Source organism: Brachyistius frenatus, unplaced genomic scaffold (assembly GCF_029030835.1).
Source record: "Brachyistius frenatus isolate BFR_SWC_R1_liver_20210118 unplaced genomic scaffold, ASM2903083v1 Contig_2, whole genome shotgun sequence".
Taxonomy (NCBI): Eukaryota; Metazoa; Chordata; class Actinopteri; family Embiotocidae; genus Brachyistius; species Brachyistius frenatus.
This window is the reverse complement of record NW_027210601.1, coordinates 7,369,716-7,384,641: the sequence shown is the minus strand read 5'-3', so window position 1 is coordinate 7,384,641 and position 14,926 is coordinate 7,369,716. Positions and strand designations below refer to the sequence as shown.

At 42.8% G+C, this 14,926-nt stretch overlaps 2 protein-coding genes across 7 annotated transcripts in view; one reads left to right on the top strand and one right to left on the bottom strand.

Annotated features, from left to right (window-relative positions):
- jarid2b (jumonji and AT-rich interaction domain containing 2b) overlaps positions 1 to 14,926 on the top strand; it is a 267,034-nt gene that overhangs the window by 54,812 nt on the left and 197,296 nt on the right. For all 6 annotated transcript variants that reach the window (XR_011310860.1, XR_011310859.1, XR_011310858.1 and 3 more), the window contains exon 3: positions 4,820 to 4,946. Coding sequence is in view for 1 of the 6 variants with exons in the window: in XM_069697211.1 (XP_069553312.1) it covers positions 4,820 to 4,946 (127 nt within the window). In the remaining 5 variants the exon portion in view is untranslated. The remainder of the gene's footprint in view (positions 1 to 4,819; positions 4,947 to 14,926) is intronic.
- The window catches only part of LOC138620366 (nuclear transport factor 2-like), a 396,989-nt gene that overhangs the window by 192,910 nt on the left and 189,153 nt on the right, over positions 1 to 14,926 (bottom strand). The window lies entirely within an intron of this gene.

Here is a 14,926-nt window from a genome sequence, read left to right as displayed (position 1 = left end):
TGAGGGAGTTTTGAAAAATACCTGTGCCTGTGTAGAGCAGTGTTTGTCCCCTTCCTCAGGCATCTCTCTCTTCCCAAAGACCTCCATTCATCCCCAACCTCCTTCCGTCTCTCTTTCCTCCTCCTCCCTCCATCACTGTGGCAGCAGTGTTTTTTTTGTTGTTTTTTTTTTTAGAGGGGGGTGTGGCTGCCTGTCAGTCAGCTGTGTGTCAGTCTTTCTCTCCACCCACCCAGCCTCCCCCCTGCCCATAACCAGCAATCATGCCATCTCCCCAGCCACTTTACCTTTTGCTGTTTGGCGGCCGCCAGTCTCTCGTGCTCCCTGCATTATTTAACAAATGACATTATGCCCTTCTGCATCTCAGCTTCCGCTCGTTCACCCACGCATCCTTCACCCACTCTATCACGGCCACATTCTTCCTCTTCCTCTCCTTTTCTCTCCCTTCCATCCGTTTGTCCTTCCGTTTGTCTCTTCCCCCGATGCAGGGTTTCATTACACATCAATAGGACTCTGGTTACTGCCTTCTCTGCAAGCTCCTGTCTCCTCTCTCCCTCCTGCTGCTCAATCTCCTCGATTATGTATCTACACACCCACACTCTCCTCTTTAGCCCTTTTCTCCCTCCTGTTTCCTTCATCTGTCTCTGTCTTTCTCTTTCTCACCATCTTTCTCTTTTCCTGCTTTGTCCTTCCTGTCCTCTGCCCCATCTGTCTTAACTAGCTACAGTATCTGTCAACCAAACCCTCCCTCCCTCTTTTTCCATTCTTCCTCCCTTCCTCTCCCTCTGTCCTGTCTCCAACCCATCCTCTCCTGTTCTCCGACTCGTTGAAGCTGTATCTCTGTAGCTACGTCCCTATGCCTCGCCATCGCCCTCCGCTGTATTCTTCTTCCGCTCCCATCCTTTTCTTCCCTCCCTCTCCATTTCCCTGAGTGCTATTGATGGAGGAGCTGGCTGCTGTCCAAATACCAGGAGGGGCTGAAGAGAGGGCTCCCTGTTTGCCCATTTCTCCGACTGTCCCCTCTCTTTTTCCTCCTGTCTGTCTGCCCATCTCGAGACTTGCTGTTCCAACCCGTTTTTATGCACATCATGCCCTTTCCTTCAGCACTCACTCTGCTGTCACTCTGCTGTCTCTCTGTATTTCCCAGGCTGCCAGCCCCTTGCGTGGCCGGAGTGGCAGCCTTGGCAGCTAAAACACTGTGTGGGACCTCTATTCTCTCTGTGGTGATAGCATGCTAGACAGAGGAGGACAGATGAAGGTATACCAGCACAGAGAGCAGGCTGGAAGGTGGGATAAAAAGGAGATGAATAAAAGAATGAAGGGGGGGAGAGTTTATATATCAAATCAAGTGAAGCAAAGAGATTGCATCTATTCTGTCCTCTCGTGCCCTTTTTTTCCACAACAGCTCGAGCCATTACGAGATCCCATCTCTGCCTTTGATGCTTTTGATTTATAGCCTTCAACTGTTCAAAGCAGATGCCATGTTTCTGAGCTGCACATTGTTCTGTGTTTTTGTTCTGGCTTGTGGTGAGTGTCGTGCTGCGTCGTGAGGTCCAATTTTAGAAGGAAGAGCATTATATTTGGGGCTATTTCAAAAAGTCTTGCCAGGCATTTGATTTTATTATGTGCCTCTACTCTGAAAATGGTCTCGGAATGGATACTGAGGAGTTTTTCTAAACCTAAACTGCCCATTGTTCCTTTTTTACTCGATCCCGCAGTTGTAATTGTTTACAGGCACAGAGGACTTGAAAAAAGGGCATGACAGAATTTTAGAGCTTTTGTTTATTGAAGATGGAAATGCAGATTAAAGTTTTGTGTCACACTTGAATATCACCTAAAAACTATAGAGAATAGTTTATTTATGAGAAGGAAATCAGATTTCTCCACATTATCTCCTAACCTAGAAAACATGTAAGTATTTTGTCGTCATTATATTTAAGGCCGATATTTGATTTCTTTGCCGTTAGGTGTAGTATTGCACCCCTTTAACATAAATCTTGTGTTTTTAAGTACAATAAAGAGTTTATAAGGCCACATTCTAGCCCTGATTGTCTTTTCCATTGCATGGCTTCTCTGCTATCTATTACTGCAGCTCACACTAATAGGCTCCTCTCAGCCCCGTGATATGCCATGTTATGCTATGTACCCCTGTTCACTCCCTCCTGTTCTCTCGAGACATCGAGGTGAGCGTAGTGCGGCGATGGGCTTAGTTAAGCACGCCTAAATTTGATTAGCCCCCACACCCCCACCCCATAGGAGCAGCTATTGGGATGTCACACTAGCGCGGCCCTCTGCCGCTCCAGGAGCTTCAGACCACACTCGCCCATCCCCAGTCCTTTAGCTTTCCCATGATTCCCAGCTCTGCCCCTCAGATGGGCACTCATGTGCAACCAGCATATGTCAAACAACCCTTTGGAGGACTGGGGGGGGGGAGAGAGAGAGAGAGAGAGAGAGAGAGAGATGGTTGGAGGGAGGGAGGGAGAGAAGAAGAAGAGGGGCTGGTGAAATGGGGCCGCTGCCTGTTTGTTTGCGTTCTGTGGGGACCTCATGCGTCAGTCATTTTCTGAGCACAATTAAAGTTAATGAGCTATTTTGTTTTTGCTGTGGTACGAGTTTCACCGGCAAAACATCGTCCTGAAGTTGAGATGGGACTCTCTGCACAATCTTTGTATCAATTTTAATCAGTTTCCCCAAATTTCTCTACGAACATTTTTTTCATGGTCACGTTAAGTTCGGAAATATGTCCTAATCGGTGTCAGTCTTTGGAATGGCAGATGAAGTAAATCTTTTTATAAATGTATATTAATGGCATTCTCAATTGCCATGTGATTTCTTTCCTTTGATGAATTAGTACTTTTGCTTGAAAGACGAAACTTCAAAGGGCTCTTAGTGAAACTCTTCATTCATTAAAGGCGTATGGATGTAAGCCTTTCGTGCAAACCAAGACATTGTAAGGCAGTGATTCACCCCTGTCCTATAGACTTCGAGGCTCTCCAACACCAATATAAAACCTTGCCAGCAATGCAACGGCCTTACTCATCATGCCGGCTCTTGTTAACTTTCTGACCGCAACGACGTGTCTGATGACTATACCTCCGAATTCAGGTGCTGACCTGCCCTGCGAGTGTGAGCAAACCCAACAGCCCGCGAATTTATGCAGTAAGAAGAGCGTGCAACTCTGTGTGCGTGTTCATTCAGCCCAGAGCACATTTATGAAACCGACTTAAATCATATGTTTGAAAAACCTGCTCTACAATCACTCATCTTCATCCTGTTTCCTACATTGCCATTTGATCTTAGGACTCCCCTCCTCCCCGTCACATCCTCCTCGGATGACACAATGCCTGGGCTTGTTCAACAGTAGCATCTTTGCGAACAGGATATCATTCGAGTTTCCACTTATCCTAACCCATGCTCCGCTGTCATAATTCTCTTTAATTTATTTTCTTTTGACACCCATTATTAGGAGTTTGCGGTGCTGGGTGAGTGACACATTCTTCTGCGCCATAAGTCAAAAGGAATTTGACTGGGTGTGCTGGGAAGACGGAACTAAATTACTCAACCACTGAGAAAGTGACATAAAAGTGGGAACGTGAATGAAAGAGTTCATGATAGCAGAGTTAAACAAACCACTGGGAGGCTTGAATGTTCTGTGAGTCATCATCAGTCTTTGCAAAATGAACATGAATAATTTACCAACCTGCCATTCCAAAGTCCAGTCAGGCACAAATACTTGTCAAAACAGGTCAATAGAGGTAAAATATGATGAATTACTGTCAGTGTCAAATGTTTGATCGCTGCGTTGCTCACTCACTGATATAAATCTTAAGCTTTCAGCTCTGCAAGGTGACACTTGAGTTGGCAAGAGCAGAACATTTTAAGCACGTTACTGCCTCTCTGTCTTCAGCGTGGTGGCTCCTGAATTATTATTTTTTTTCTTTTAATAAGCCTGAAAGGCTTTAAACTTCCCCAGTTGTTTCCTCGATAAGTTTGCTCACTCACGCTCTATTGTTGAATCACACAGGCCATTATGACACGTTCCAAGAATTGCAAGAACTGCCCATGTGGAAATCAAGCCTTCTGATATCTATTTAATTTGGTTGTCTCCCTTAATTACCATCGACTTCCACTCCTCTGTTTGACCTAATTTGAATTCTTGTTGCCTGTTGTTGCTTTTGATTTAAGAATCTGTCTGGGGGCTTATTTTGTTTGTGTGAGATGCTTGCTAAATATTTAATTGGGGCTCTGTCAATTGGGCTCACTAAGAATGTCAAGCCCAGCAATATCTGTCCATATCTCTAACTGCCTCAGGCTTGTTTTTAACAATTCTTGGTCATAGTGCACACATCATGTATGTCAGCAGAAAACAACAGCAGCATTTGTCAGGGGAAAATGAACCAGTGACTTTCCCTTTCCTCCAAAACTGGCCCTCGTGATGGTGCAAAAGATGGAGTACGTGAATTTGTCGTTTTATTTTTGTACAATATTTGGAGTATTTGTACAGCTGAGATGTTTGATTAATCTGTGTTCTCTCTGTATTTACAGATAAAGTAGAACTACCATATTCTTATCAAAAGAGATATCTACTCTGTCATCAGCTCTCTCCACTTGCATCAAATCAAAGGAAAAAGCAGAGGGCTTTATTAACAGTCACATGAAAACACTATTTATCCCCCGAAGACTCAAAATATATTTTAAACAATATCAGGCTGGTTAATTAACAAAGAACAATATGGGATAGCTGGAAGTGGAAGGTTTCAAACAAGTGGTTGATAAATATATGTTGGCCAGACTGTAACATATTTTTGGCTTTGTGTTTCAGGTTCTTTAGCCAATGGGCAGCTGAATGGCTCGGGATCAAAGGGCAGCCACAAAGAGGATGGGTCCTTGCGCTCTCAGAGCCTGGATGGGAGCAGCGAGTACTGCGAGGACGGTCCCGCAAAAAAGAGGTGAGACTGTCTGTGTGCCCGTGTGGGTTCTAATCCTGTTTTGGTGTCATTGGGTTATAAAGAGCTTTACAGCGCCCTGCATCTTGTATTGGTGTTACGAGACTGCTGGTGTTTGTATATGTGAGTTTGTACCAATGACTGCTGCCGCTGATACTGTGAGTGTGAGTGCATGACAAATTTTGCGCACATGATATAAACTGTGAGTGCAGCTGAGCTGTGATGACTTTCCTAAACACTGAGGTTTCATAAGTTGAAATGATACCAGCTGCTTTCAAGTTCTCTTCATTGTTTCACACACACACTCACAGCCGCACGCACACACACACACACACACACACACACACACACGCGTGCTTTATCTTCCTCTTTTTCTCATCTGCTCTTTCCCTTTGTAATTTATTCGCTCTATCTCCCCCTGCCTCCCATATATCCTCTGTTACAACATCTCCTGCAAAATCAATTCAAAAGCTTTCAGAGCAACATTGTTCAATGTACTGATTTATAAACTTAGTTTATGCACTCTCTTTGTCATATTTCGTTCCCTGACTTGCTTCTCCGCAAGTGTTTGCAGTGAAATGTTTAGAGGAGAGCAAGTCACCCCTCAGTTGTGTAACAGAATATGATAGTCAACACAGAAGTGTAAATAGTACCACCATTTAAAGAGTGCCGAGGTCTTTTAATGAGTTTCCCCCCACAATCTTTTAACGCAAATGCAATTTCAGTCATTTATAATTAGCCACTTAAAGGAATGTTGCCATGCATTTCCAAATTAATCATTTCAAAATTGAAGTTCGTATCGAGTACAATAAGCTGTTAATTTACGGCCATCGTCATTTTTTTATGAAGGCATTTATGTAATGCTTGAATTATTGAAACTTGATTAAGTCTGTGAAAAATAGTCATTTTCAGAGAGACTGGTACAAAATTTGTCGTAGACAAATGTTCTTGGAAAATGGTATAAATGATCTTTGGAAAATGTGATGCTTTTAATACATTCAGCATGAAGAAGATTTTGAAATCACACGCTGGAAAATATGATTTATAATAAATAATGCTCTGTAACGTGTGTACCAGATTTAAAACGGCTGGTGTGTGTTTCAAAGCTTGTTTTTTTTTTTGCCTCTGCCTCGAAACACCACATGCACACACAGATAACACCATACACAATGTTACAGTCATTCTTATATAAACCTTTTGTCTTGTATTTTTACTCTCAAGCAGACAGCTACTCTTGGTTGGCGTTTGTGTGTTTGTGTGTGTGTGTGTGTGTCAGCATGGGTGGATGCCTGCTTAGTTGTGTGTGTGCATGGTTTTGTTCTGCTGCCGGTCCCTCACTCTCTCTCACTCACACACACACACACACACACACACACACACACACACACACACACACACACACACACACACACACACACACACACACACACTGACAGGGGCATCCAAGCATCAGCGTAAAGCTAGAGGCGGAGTCTGGGGGCTGGACAGCAGCAGATGTCCTTCTGTAATGAGCAGCCCATACAGGCTCCATTCAGTGCGTGTCAAGCACCTGCCTAAGTCCTCCGAGCTGTCATTTGATACTGTAACCTCAAAATCTCAGCTTGGTCATTACAAGCTTTCATCTACCTGGATTCAAAACAGGTGGCCCCTGGACTGACCCATATTAAAGGTTTTCAGGGGGCTTTTCCGGTGATTCAAATGGTAAAAACATTGTAGATTTTAGAAATATTAACAATCGTGTAGCCTTGATTATGAACATAAAGAAAAAAGTGTTATATAAAGCTGCTGCTTCTGCAAGTCGTGGAAAAATTCGTAGTTGATCTTGAAGTCAGGCAGGATAATTGAGGTTAAATTGTACAGCGACAGAAGTGTAGTGTGGACTGGCGACGACAACAGAAGGTGTTGAAACCAAAATAATCATAGGGCTTAAATTACAGCAAAGCATAAACACTCTTCCCTTTTCCAGCTAAGGAAGGAAAGCACTGAGGGGAAAAAGGTATCATGCTATCACATTTTTATTTTCTCTTGCTCTGATGGCCTGGAGTGCTTCGTGTTGAGTGGAGTTCAGTTTGAGGCCAGCCTGCTCTGTGGTTTTCATTAGTTCACCGCACGCACGCATGCACGCACATACACAGTGAGACTGAATGAAGAAAGGCTCTCTATCTAATGCTAATGAAACACAAGCCTAGCCAGTAGTTGGCAATGCCTCATGCCCTCTTAAAAAGCTTATTTTGCGTGTGTTTGTGTGTGCTTTATGTGTGAAGGATGACTCCAGTGCCCTGGCATGGCTGCACCGCACTGTTCCTAAACAGGACTAACTGTGATCATGCCAGGAGCTTTTACACCTGGCACCAGCCAAAACCGAAGGGGAACTTTGAGTGAAGAAAAAGTTTGTGGTGAGAGGATGAAGGGCTAGACGGAGAGAGAGAAAGACTGGGTGGAGTAGCAGAGAGAGCGATAGGAAGGGAGGCAGAGACAGAAGGACAGGTGCGAGTGAATTCTTTTTTTTTTTTTTTTTGGCAGGAAGCGGCCCTCTTTAGAAGTCTTTGAGATCAACTCTGTGTTTGCCTTCCCATGCTCCTGAGATTGGTGGGAAAGACTGGCAGCACATCCCCTCAAACATGCCAACTCATTGTAGCCCTCTCTTACCAGTATGACCATATTTTCCAAATGGGGTTCCCCTGCCAAGCTCAGGCCCCACACACACACACACACACACACACACACACACACACACACACACACACACACACACACACACACACACACACACACACACACACACACACACACACACACACACACACACACACACACACACACACACACACACACAGCCCAGCACACTCTCCTCAATGCCAGGGTTTACTGACCTAGTTCTACTACTGCACTTCTGTCCCTGTTCCATTTCTGAATTTGGTGGATAAAATGGCTTTCTCTGTATTTACCTGCCACTAATCAAAACAATTCCCAAATCAGACTTTTGTTTCATTTTAATACATTTTTGTGTTACCTATTAAACACACTGCTATTACAGGAGCTTATTCTCTAGTAAGCTCTCATAGTTTTCAGTCTTAGTGAGCATTTTGAAATGAAATGGGTGAACTAGTATTCATTGTGGTTTTCATTTTGTATTGCTTCACTCACGGTTTACACTCAAAATAAGGATCCCAGTGCGGGTTTCATTCAAAGAACGAGAAAAAATTTTTTAGTCCTGAATATGGAGAGGTTATGCTGGAAATCAATTTTTACAATTTTGTTAAACATAATAAATCTGCTAGTTTTTTTTTTTTTCAATTCTATAAGATTTTGGAAATCCTGGTTGAAACCAGAAGAATTAAATCAAGATGCATCTTACTTACTTACAGCTCATCTGATTAATGCTGAAGAGGTTTCAGCAGCTTAACTAGTAGTTCATCTGCATGTGAAACCAAACTTGCACTGGAAACGTGTGTATGTGTGTGTGTGCAGTGTGTGTGGATCAGAAGTTGAGTACCCCTCTTAGACAGACTTCTTAACTTAATTTCTGCACTCTCTCACTCTTTTCTTCTATTCCACTTTTTCTCTTTCTTTTTGTTTAGCTCTTCTTTATTTTTTTTACTGAACCCCGCTTTTGGCTCTCTTTGAATCTGTTCTCTCTGTTGTCTCAGCCAAGACACACACTCAGCTGCTGCCGCTTGTTTTGTTTCGACTTAATGAATGCCAAGTGTGTACACACACACACACACACACACACACACACACACACACACACACACACACACACACACACACACACACACACACACACACACACACACACACACTTGTCTTGTCTAGCATAACCAATGACTCTTGTCAGTAATGCATAATCACCGTTTCCATTTATGAGGGATTATGTGCATGTGCATGCAGGCCTGCGCGCACATACACTGTGAGTGTCTTTTAATTGAGGGCCATAATGTGTCTATTGATTTGCTTTAGATTTTTTTTGTGAGGCAACCTATATGCAACACCTAGCTGTTCCACAGACACCTAATGGATATATGAATACAAAGAGGAAACTGACATAAACAAACACAAAGGCTCACATTTAGATCATGGACAGCTAATGTGTATGTTCACTCTGTATTTTACAGTGATTCAGCTGCTGTTATACACATAGCACATATTCAGGAATAGATGTAGACATAAGGCCAGTGAGTGAACTGAGCTTTTAGTCAATTAGACAACCATCTTTTTTTGGTCAAATGGTGGCCCTGTTTGAAATTTGAAACACCAGTAAACACTGTCTGTGCTCATTCCACTGCCGTTTAAATGGTCTCTGTCTGTCTCCCCTTTTCCCTCCCAGTGACTCATGCTGCATGTCTGTCTCCAAAAATCTCTTCTAAACTCTCCTCTCATTGTCGCTGCCTTTCTGCGGCTTTATGAAAGCCTTCAGCGCTGCTGAAATGGTAGGGATGAAGGAGCATTAACAATTCACTCCAGTGCATAGTGTCATTCAGCACACAAACCCGCTCCCATAATCACTGTAAAATACAAGTGTGATTGTAACGTACATCAAGCTTATGAAAACTGTTTTGTGTGGTGCTCCTTATGGCATAATATAACAAAATCTAAATGCTTCATGGGATTTACTGCACGCTGTTATTTTCGCATCCGGTGCAACTGAGGCAGCCATTCTTGTGTTATAAACTATGTTTTTGAGCTAGATATATTCATTGTAAACCGAGATGTCACAGTGGACTGCCAAAAGTATGAGTAGCTGCTTGGTATCAGTGCATTAAAATCAGTGTATGATTTCATGAGCATAGCTCATCTTTATGAGAACCTTGTATCCCAGGTTATATGTTCCAGTAACCTCCAGAGAGAAAATATTTTTGAAAGTAACAGAGCTCAGCTAAAGCCCAGCAACACACAAATTGTGGTGCTACTAAAGCCGGAGCTGTGGTGCATGAAAAGAAAAGAAAATGTTAAAAAAAAAAAAAAAAAAAAAAAAGTGTAGCAAGATGTGATCTGCAGCAGAGAGAAGTGACCCGCTGCCAGGGTCAGTCTTGTCATCGCAACCTGGGAATCTTTAGTAAATTTGAAAGGCACAGGTGGGAGATTGATTGTCTGTCTGCTTGGTTCTTCTAATAGTTGATACAAGTAAAATCTGCATTCAAAATAAGAGAAAAAGTTTAAAAGCCAATATTTACTATGTGGTTTATTTACCTACTTTTCGCTGTGAAACCTCACTAAAGGTCTGCAAATGGGACTTGGGGTTAATTAGACTGATTGCGAAGCACAAACAACACCATCTCTGGTATTTATTGACCCAACCTGGCAGTGGTCCACCACTCCCATGAGTGATTGAAGGTGGACTACAAGGTCAGAGGTCACAGGGCTCTAGTTCAGCATGTGTTGTAAAGGGTTGGTGGTGGGTGGGTGGGGGGGGGGGGGGGGCAGATTGGCAAATAGCCCTGTGCAGTGGACCTTGACTGCTAACAACGGTTCCATTTAAGTATGGTGTTTCATCTTTTCTACTTGGCCATGAGGTAAAAAGGAAGCAAAGGAAGAACATATTTTTTTTTCTACCAGATAATCTCCCTGAATATTTCAAGGCAAAACTGTATTTGTGTGGGTTTTTTTTTTAAGGTGGTTATTTTAGTAGCATTTAGCTTAAGCGTAGCACCACTCCTATATTAGCATTTTTAAAGTGACAAAGGGGACAATGGGTGACTTCCATCTGACCTACTATCACATTTATATATTCACAGAGATACAGCTTAGCTTAATCTATTGTCAAGATGTCTTTTCTCTCCACATCTGCCTATCACGCCATCTCCCCTCTCATCGTTTCATCCCCCCCCTCCAAAAAAATAAATAAAAAAAAATCGGGGGTGGAGGGCAAGGTTATATTTAAATGTGCACACTGCTGTATCTTTTATCTCAAATGAATATCTGTCTTATAGCAGTCACTGCTCCACAGGGATACGCACGCACAAACACACTTTTGAGTAACACTCTCATGCATCCATCTTGTTGTCAACACAAAGCGATTGAACATTACTAACATTATGCTCGTGTATACATCACTATCATGTTTATTAAGGCCTTTCCCACTGAACTACTCTTTGTATTTTTTTGGTCCAACATAGAGAATACTCAGTGCACTTCTGTATGCATATTTGTCCTAAAGGCAGCCTTGACTTGCTGACTAATGATTGTGTTTATTTGCTCATTGCTCATGTTCATTGTATGTGTGACAGGGGTGGAGGGTTGTTTGCATATGTGAAGGTCACAGGGTTGGAGGGTCATTTCACTGCGGCACCATCTCTCTTCAAAATGCATGAAGACAGAAAAGCAATAAACACGTTGGGTTAAGTGAGTGCTCACTTAGGACTGTTTACACTGAACACTCTTCATTCATTTTAGAGTTTGTAGTTGAAAATGAGGCTTTTACGCTGAAGGTTTTCCAAGCTCAACTTGGATACAAACTTTCAGCCCTGGAAGTTGCTCCATACAGGCTTAAAAGTAACACTTGTAAAGACGGCTGATTAATTATATATTATAAAAAGTAATTTTCTTCATGTGATACACAGGTTCTTTTAATTGGTTGTGTGTGTGTGAAACTAAAAGGTACTGAGTGATTCAGTAATTTTGTGCAACAGAGGAAAAGTTTTGAGTCGCTTTGGAGCTTTTTTTTTTTTTTTTTTCTTTCATACCGATGCTTTAGTGCTCATATTCACACATATGGTTAGTGCCAATTGCTGTGTGATCACCGCTTTCAGTGTTACATGCTGACTATTAAAAAAAAAATCGTATTGGCTTTAAAAATTGTGCATAAACAAAAGAAGCTCTTTTATGTGCTCATGAATTTGATCTGACTGCCTGACATGCACAACGCACACTTGGAAAAATAATAATAATGGACAGAGGCACCAATTAAACACACACACAACCACAGGCACTTTGTGATGATTAATCATTACGTGTAAACATTCGTACACTTTTTCACTCACTCACTCATTCACACTCACTCATACACACACACACACACACACACACACACACACACACACACACACACACACACACACACACACACACACACACACACACACACACACACACACACACACACACACACACACACACACACACACACACACACACACGAGCCAGCTGCAGCAGCGAGGCAGTGTTTTATCAGGACCATGTGGACCATCTGGAGCCAATTAATACAGCCCCTAAGGTACAGACTCTGGATCAGTGCTCTTCTCCTCAAACTATAACCTTTACCGTGGGAGGCAATACAAAATCTGACTGTAGCCAAACTCATGCCAACCTCTATCAAACCTTCAACAAACCTAGGACAAGTTCAAGGATCTCTTGGATTGAGATGTGCCATATTTCTATGAAACACTGAAAAGTAGCAGCTAGATTTTCAGTGTCTTGACAGCTCAAGGGTTGCTTATGCTTGAAAACAATTGCATAAATTAAATTTTGTAGTTTTTATTCTGGCCTGGTACACCATCACACGTCTTTTTACTTCCTTTATTTCATGCTGTTTGCCTTGCTTTCTTTCTCTCTTATTTCATTATTCTCTTCTGTGGTGTGGAGGTTTGCAATGAATGCTACTGAGATACCCAATTATTTTCTAATGACTATTGCACTACTGACATTACTGGTAACTGCTTGTTTCCAAAAAACGTCACAGTATTACGAGTGCAGAGCACTTTAAAAGTGCACAAATCAACACAGGGACGACTGGCTCATGTTGCCCTCACCAGCCTTATCCAAATATCTGGTTACAGTGGCACAGCAAAGGTCTGAAACCAAACCACACGGAGGCTGCCACACATAACAGCCAACACTCTGGGATCCAAGCATCGTCTACAAGGGACACAGTGTACAGTATGTGACCTCAGGTCCACAGACACTCATGTCATTAAACGTCTTCTCACATTAAGCTGCTCAGTCATTCACTGTGCCACTCTAACCGCGCTTTCGTCTGAGGAATAAACTCCGAGGCTATATTTGGTGAAAAATGGAAAACTTCTACCTAAAAGTGCAACCTGGCTTTCAATGTCTGTAAACAAAGACAAAATATTGTCTTCACATTTGTCTAAAACCTGAGTATTGTCTTCAGGTTTAACTTTAGAATCACTGACGGGCTTGGTATCAAGTGTGGGTTGCCTGTTTCAAGCTTGATTTCACTCATTAATACCAGTGTTTTCTAAACCTCGAGCAATAAAACATTAGGTCAAACCCAAAAAGTGCTTGTCTCTTTGTTGCCTCTCCTGTTGCTAAAATGACTTATTGTTTGCACAAATTGGCCTCCATTCATCAATATTTAATGAAAAAGTGAAACATGCTGACCCAACAGCTTATTCAATAGCTCAAACACACATGGGCAACCACTTTTTCAACTATCGGGTCCTATTTAATTGGTATTAACGTTTTTAGCTTTTGCATCTGTCATGAGTCTTTTATGCACAAATGAGTTGCTGTCTAATAAGTCGGCTGTTGTCAGCTCTATAAAAACAAACATGCACATGTGCTTCGTCATCTAGTCTCCTGTAATCTGCACCCTGCTGATGTGCTTTGGCTGTCAGTGAAGCCAGGCGAGGCTCGAGGTTTCTGTTTGTGATACTCCTCTCCTACTCTGGGAGTTATTGAGTTATTGACTGAATGTGAAGGAGAAATTCAGTTTTTGCTGGCTTCCCTCCTCTGTCTGAGACATGACGGTCAGTAACTGATCAACACGCCTGCAGCTCTCGCTCAACAGGGTGGAGGCCTGCCTACGCCCTCATAGCATGACCACGTGGAGAAAAAAAATCCTGCCATCTTAACAGTTCCCGTTGAAATGGCCGTCACTGGAAGGATGTTGATAAGATGGAGAAACTGAAGAAGAGAGCTAGAAGTCGCTGTCTTTGATAGACTGGGTCCATGTGCATGTGTGATGTATGTCCTCTATCCACAGCTGTACTGAACACACAGTGGTATTCTTTTGGCTGAGTAAAACACATTAAGGTAGCTGTAGCTCCTATTTCTCTCTGTCCCATTCTCTCTCTCTCTCTCCTCTCGTCAGCTGAAAATCACAAAAGGGCCCTTTATCCTCTCCCTTTCTTCTTCCTTCTTTTCGTCTTCCTTTGCTGCGATGACAGGGTCGTCAAATCGTGTCACTCTGCCTCTCTCAGAGATAATCAATGCTCTTGCGCCTACGGTGGCATGTGTAATATTAGACATTAGAGCAGCCCTTTGAAGGGTGGATGGCTGGGATGGTAGCAGGAAGGAATGGAGGTAGGAAGGGATGGATGATAGGTGGATTAGAAAGGGATGAATGGGGACATCCTGCTGTAATCTCTTTGCTTTTTCTCCCTCTATTGGATCTCAGTTTCCTCTTTTTTTTTTTTTTTTTTTTTCTCCCTGTGTCTCTCCGGCTCTCCTCTCAGTCTCCTCCAATCAGGGCAATCAGTCTAATTTTAACTTACGTAAGCCTCACTTTCCTACCGTGGCACCGTACCAAAGAGTATTCTATAGCTCCACACGCTTGGGAACATGATGTACCCTGGCTACACGCACACACACGCACACGCACACACACACACACACACACACGAGCGCAACCTGCCTCTGGGCAGACGGAGGGCTAAATCAGGGCTCATGTTACCACTCAGCCCTTAGCGCAGTGGCAGCATGTACAAAAACAGTCATGTCATTGCAAATTGTTCCCATGCTGATTTCACAGTATTTACCTGGACCTTTACACTCTCGTGTGTGTGTGTGTGTGTGTGTGTGTGTGTGTGTGTGTGTGTGTGTGTGTGTGTGTGTGTGTGTGTGTGTGTGTGTGTGTGTGTGTGTGTGTGTGTGTGCGCGCGCATCAGCTATGCCCAAACCTTTCGAATGCATGCCTCATTTTCTCCTCCTCTGTTGCTATTAAAGAGATGTAATTCAGCATTGACTCTATTGGCAAAACTTTAGGGACACTCCATAATTTCAAAGCAAATTGGTTGAAT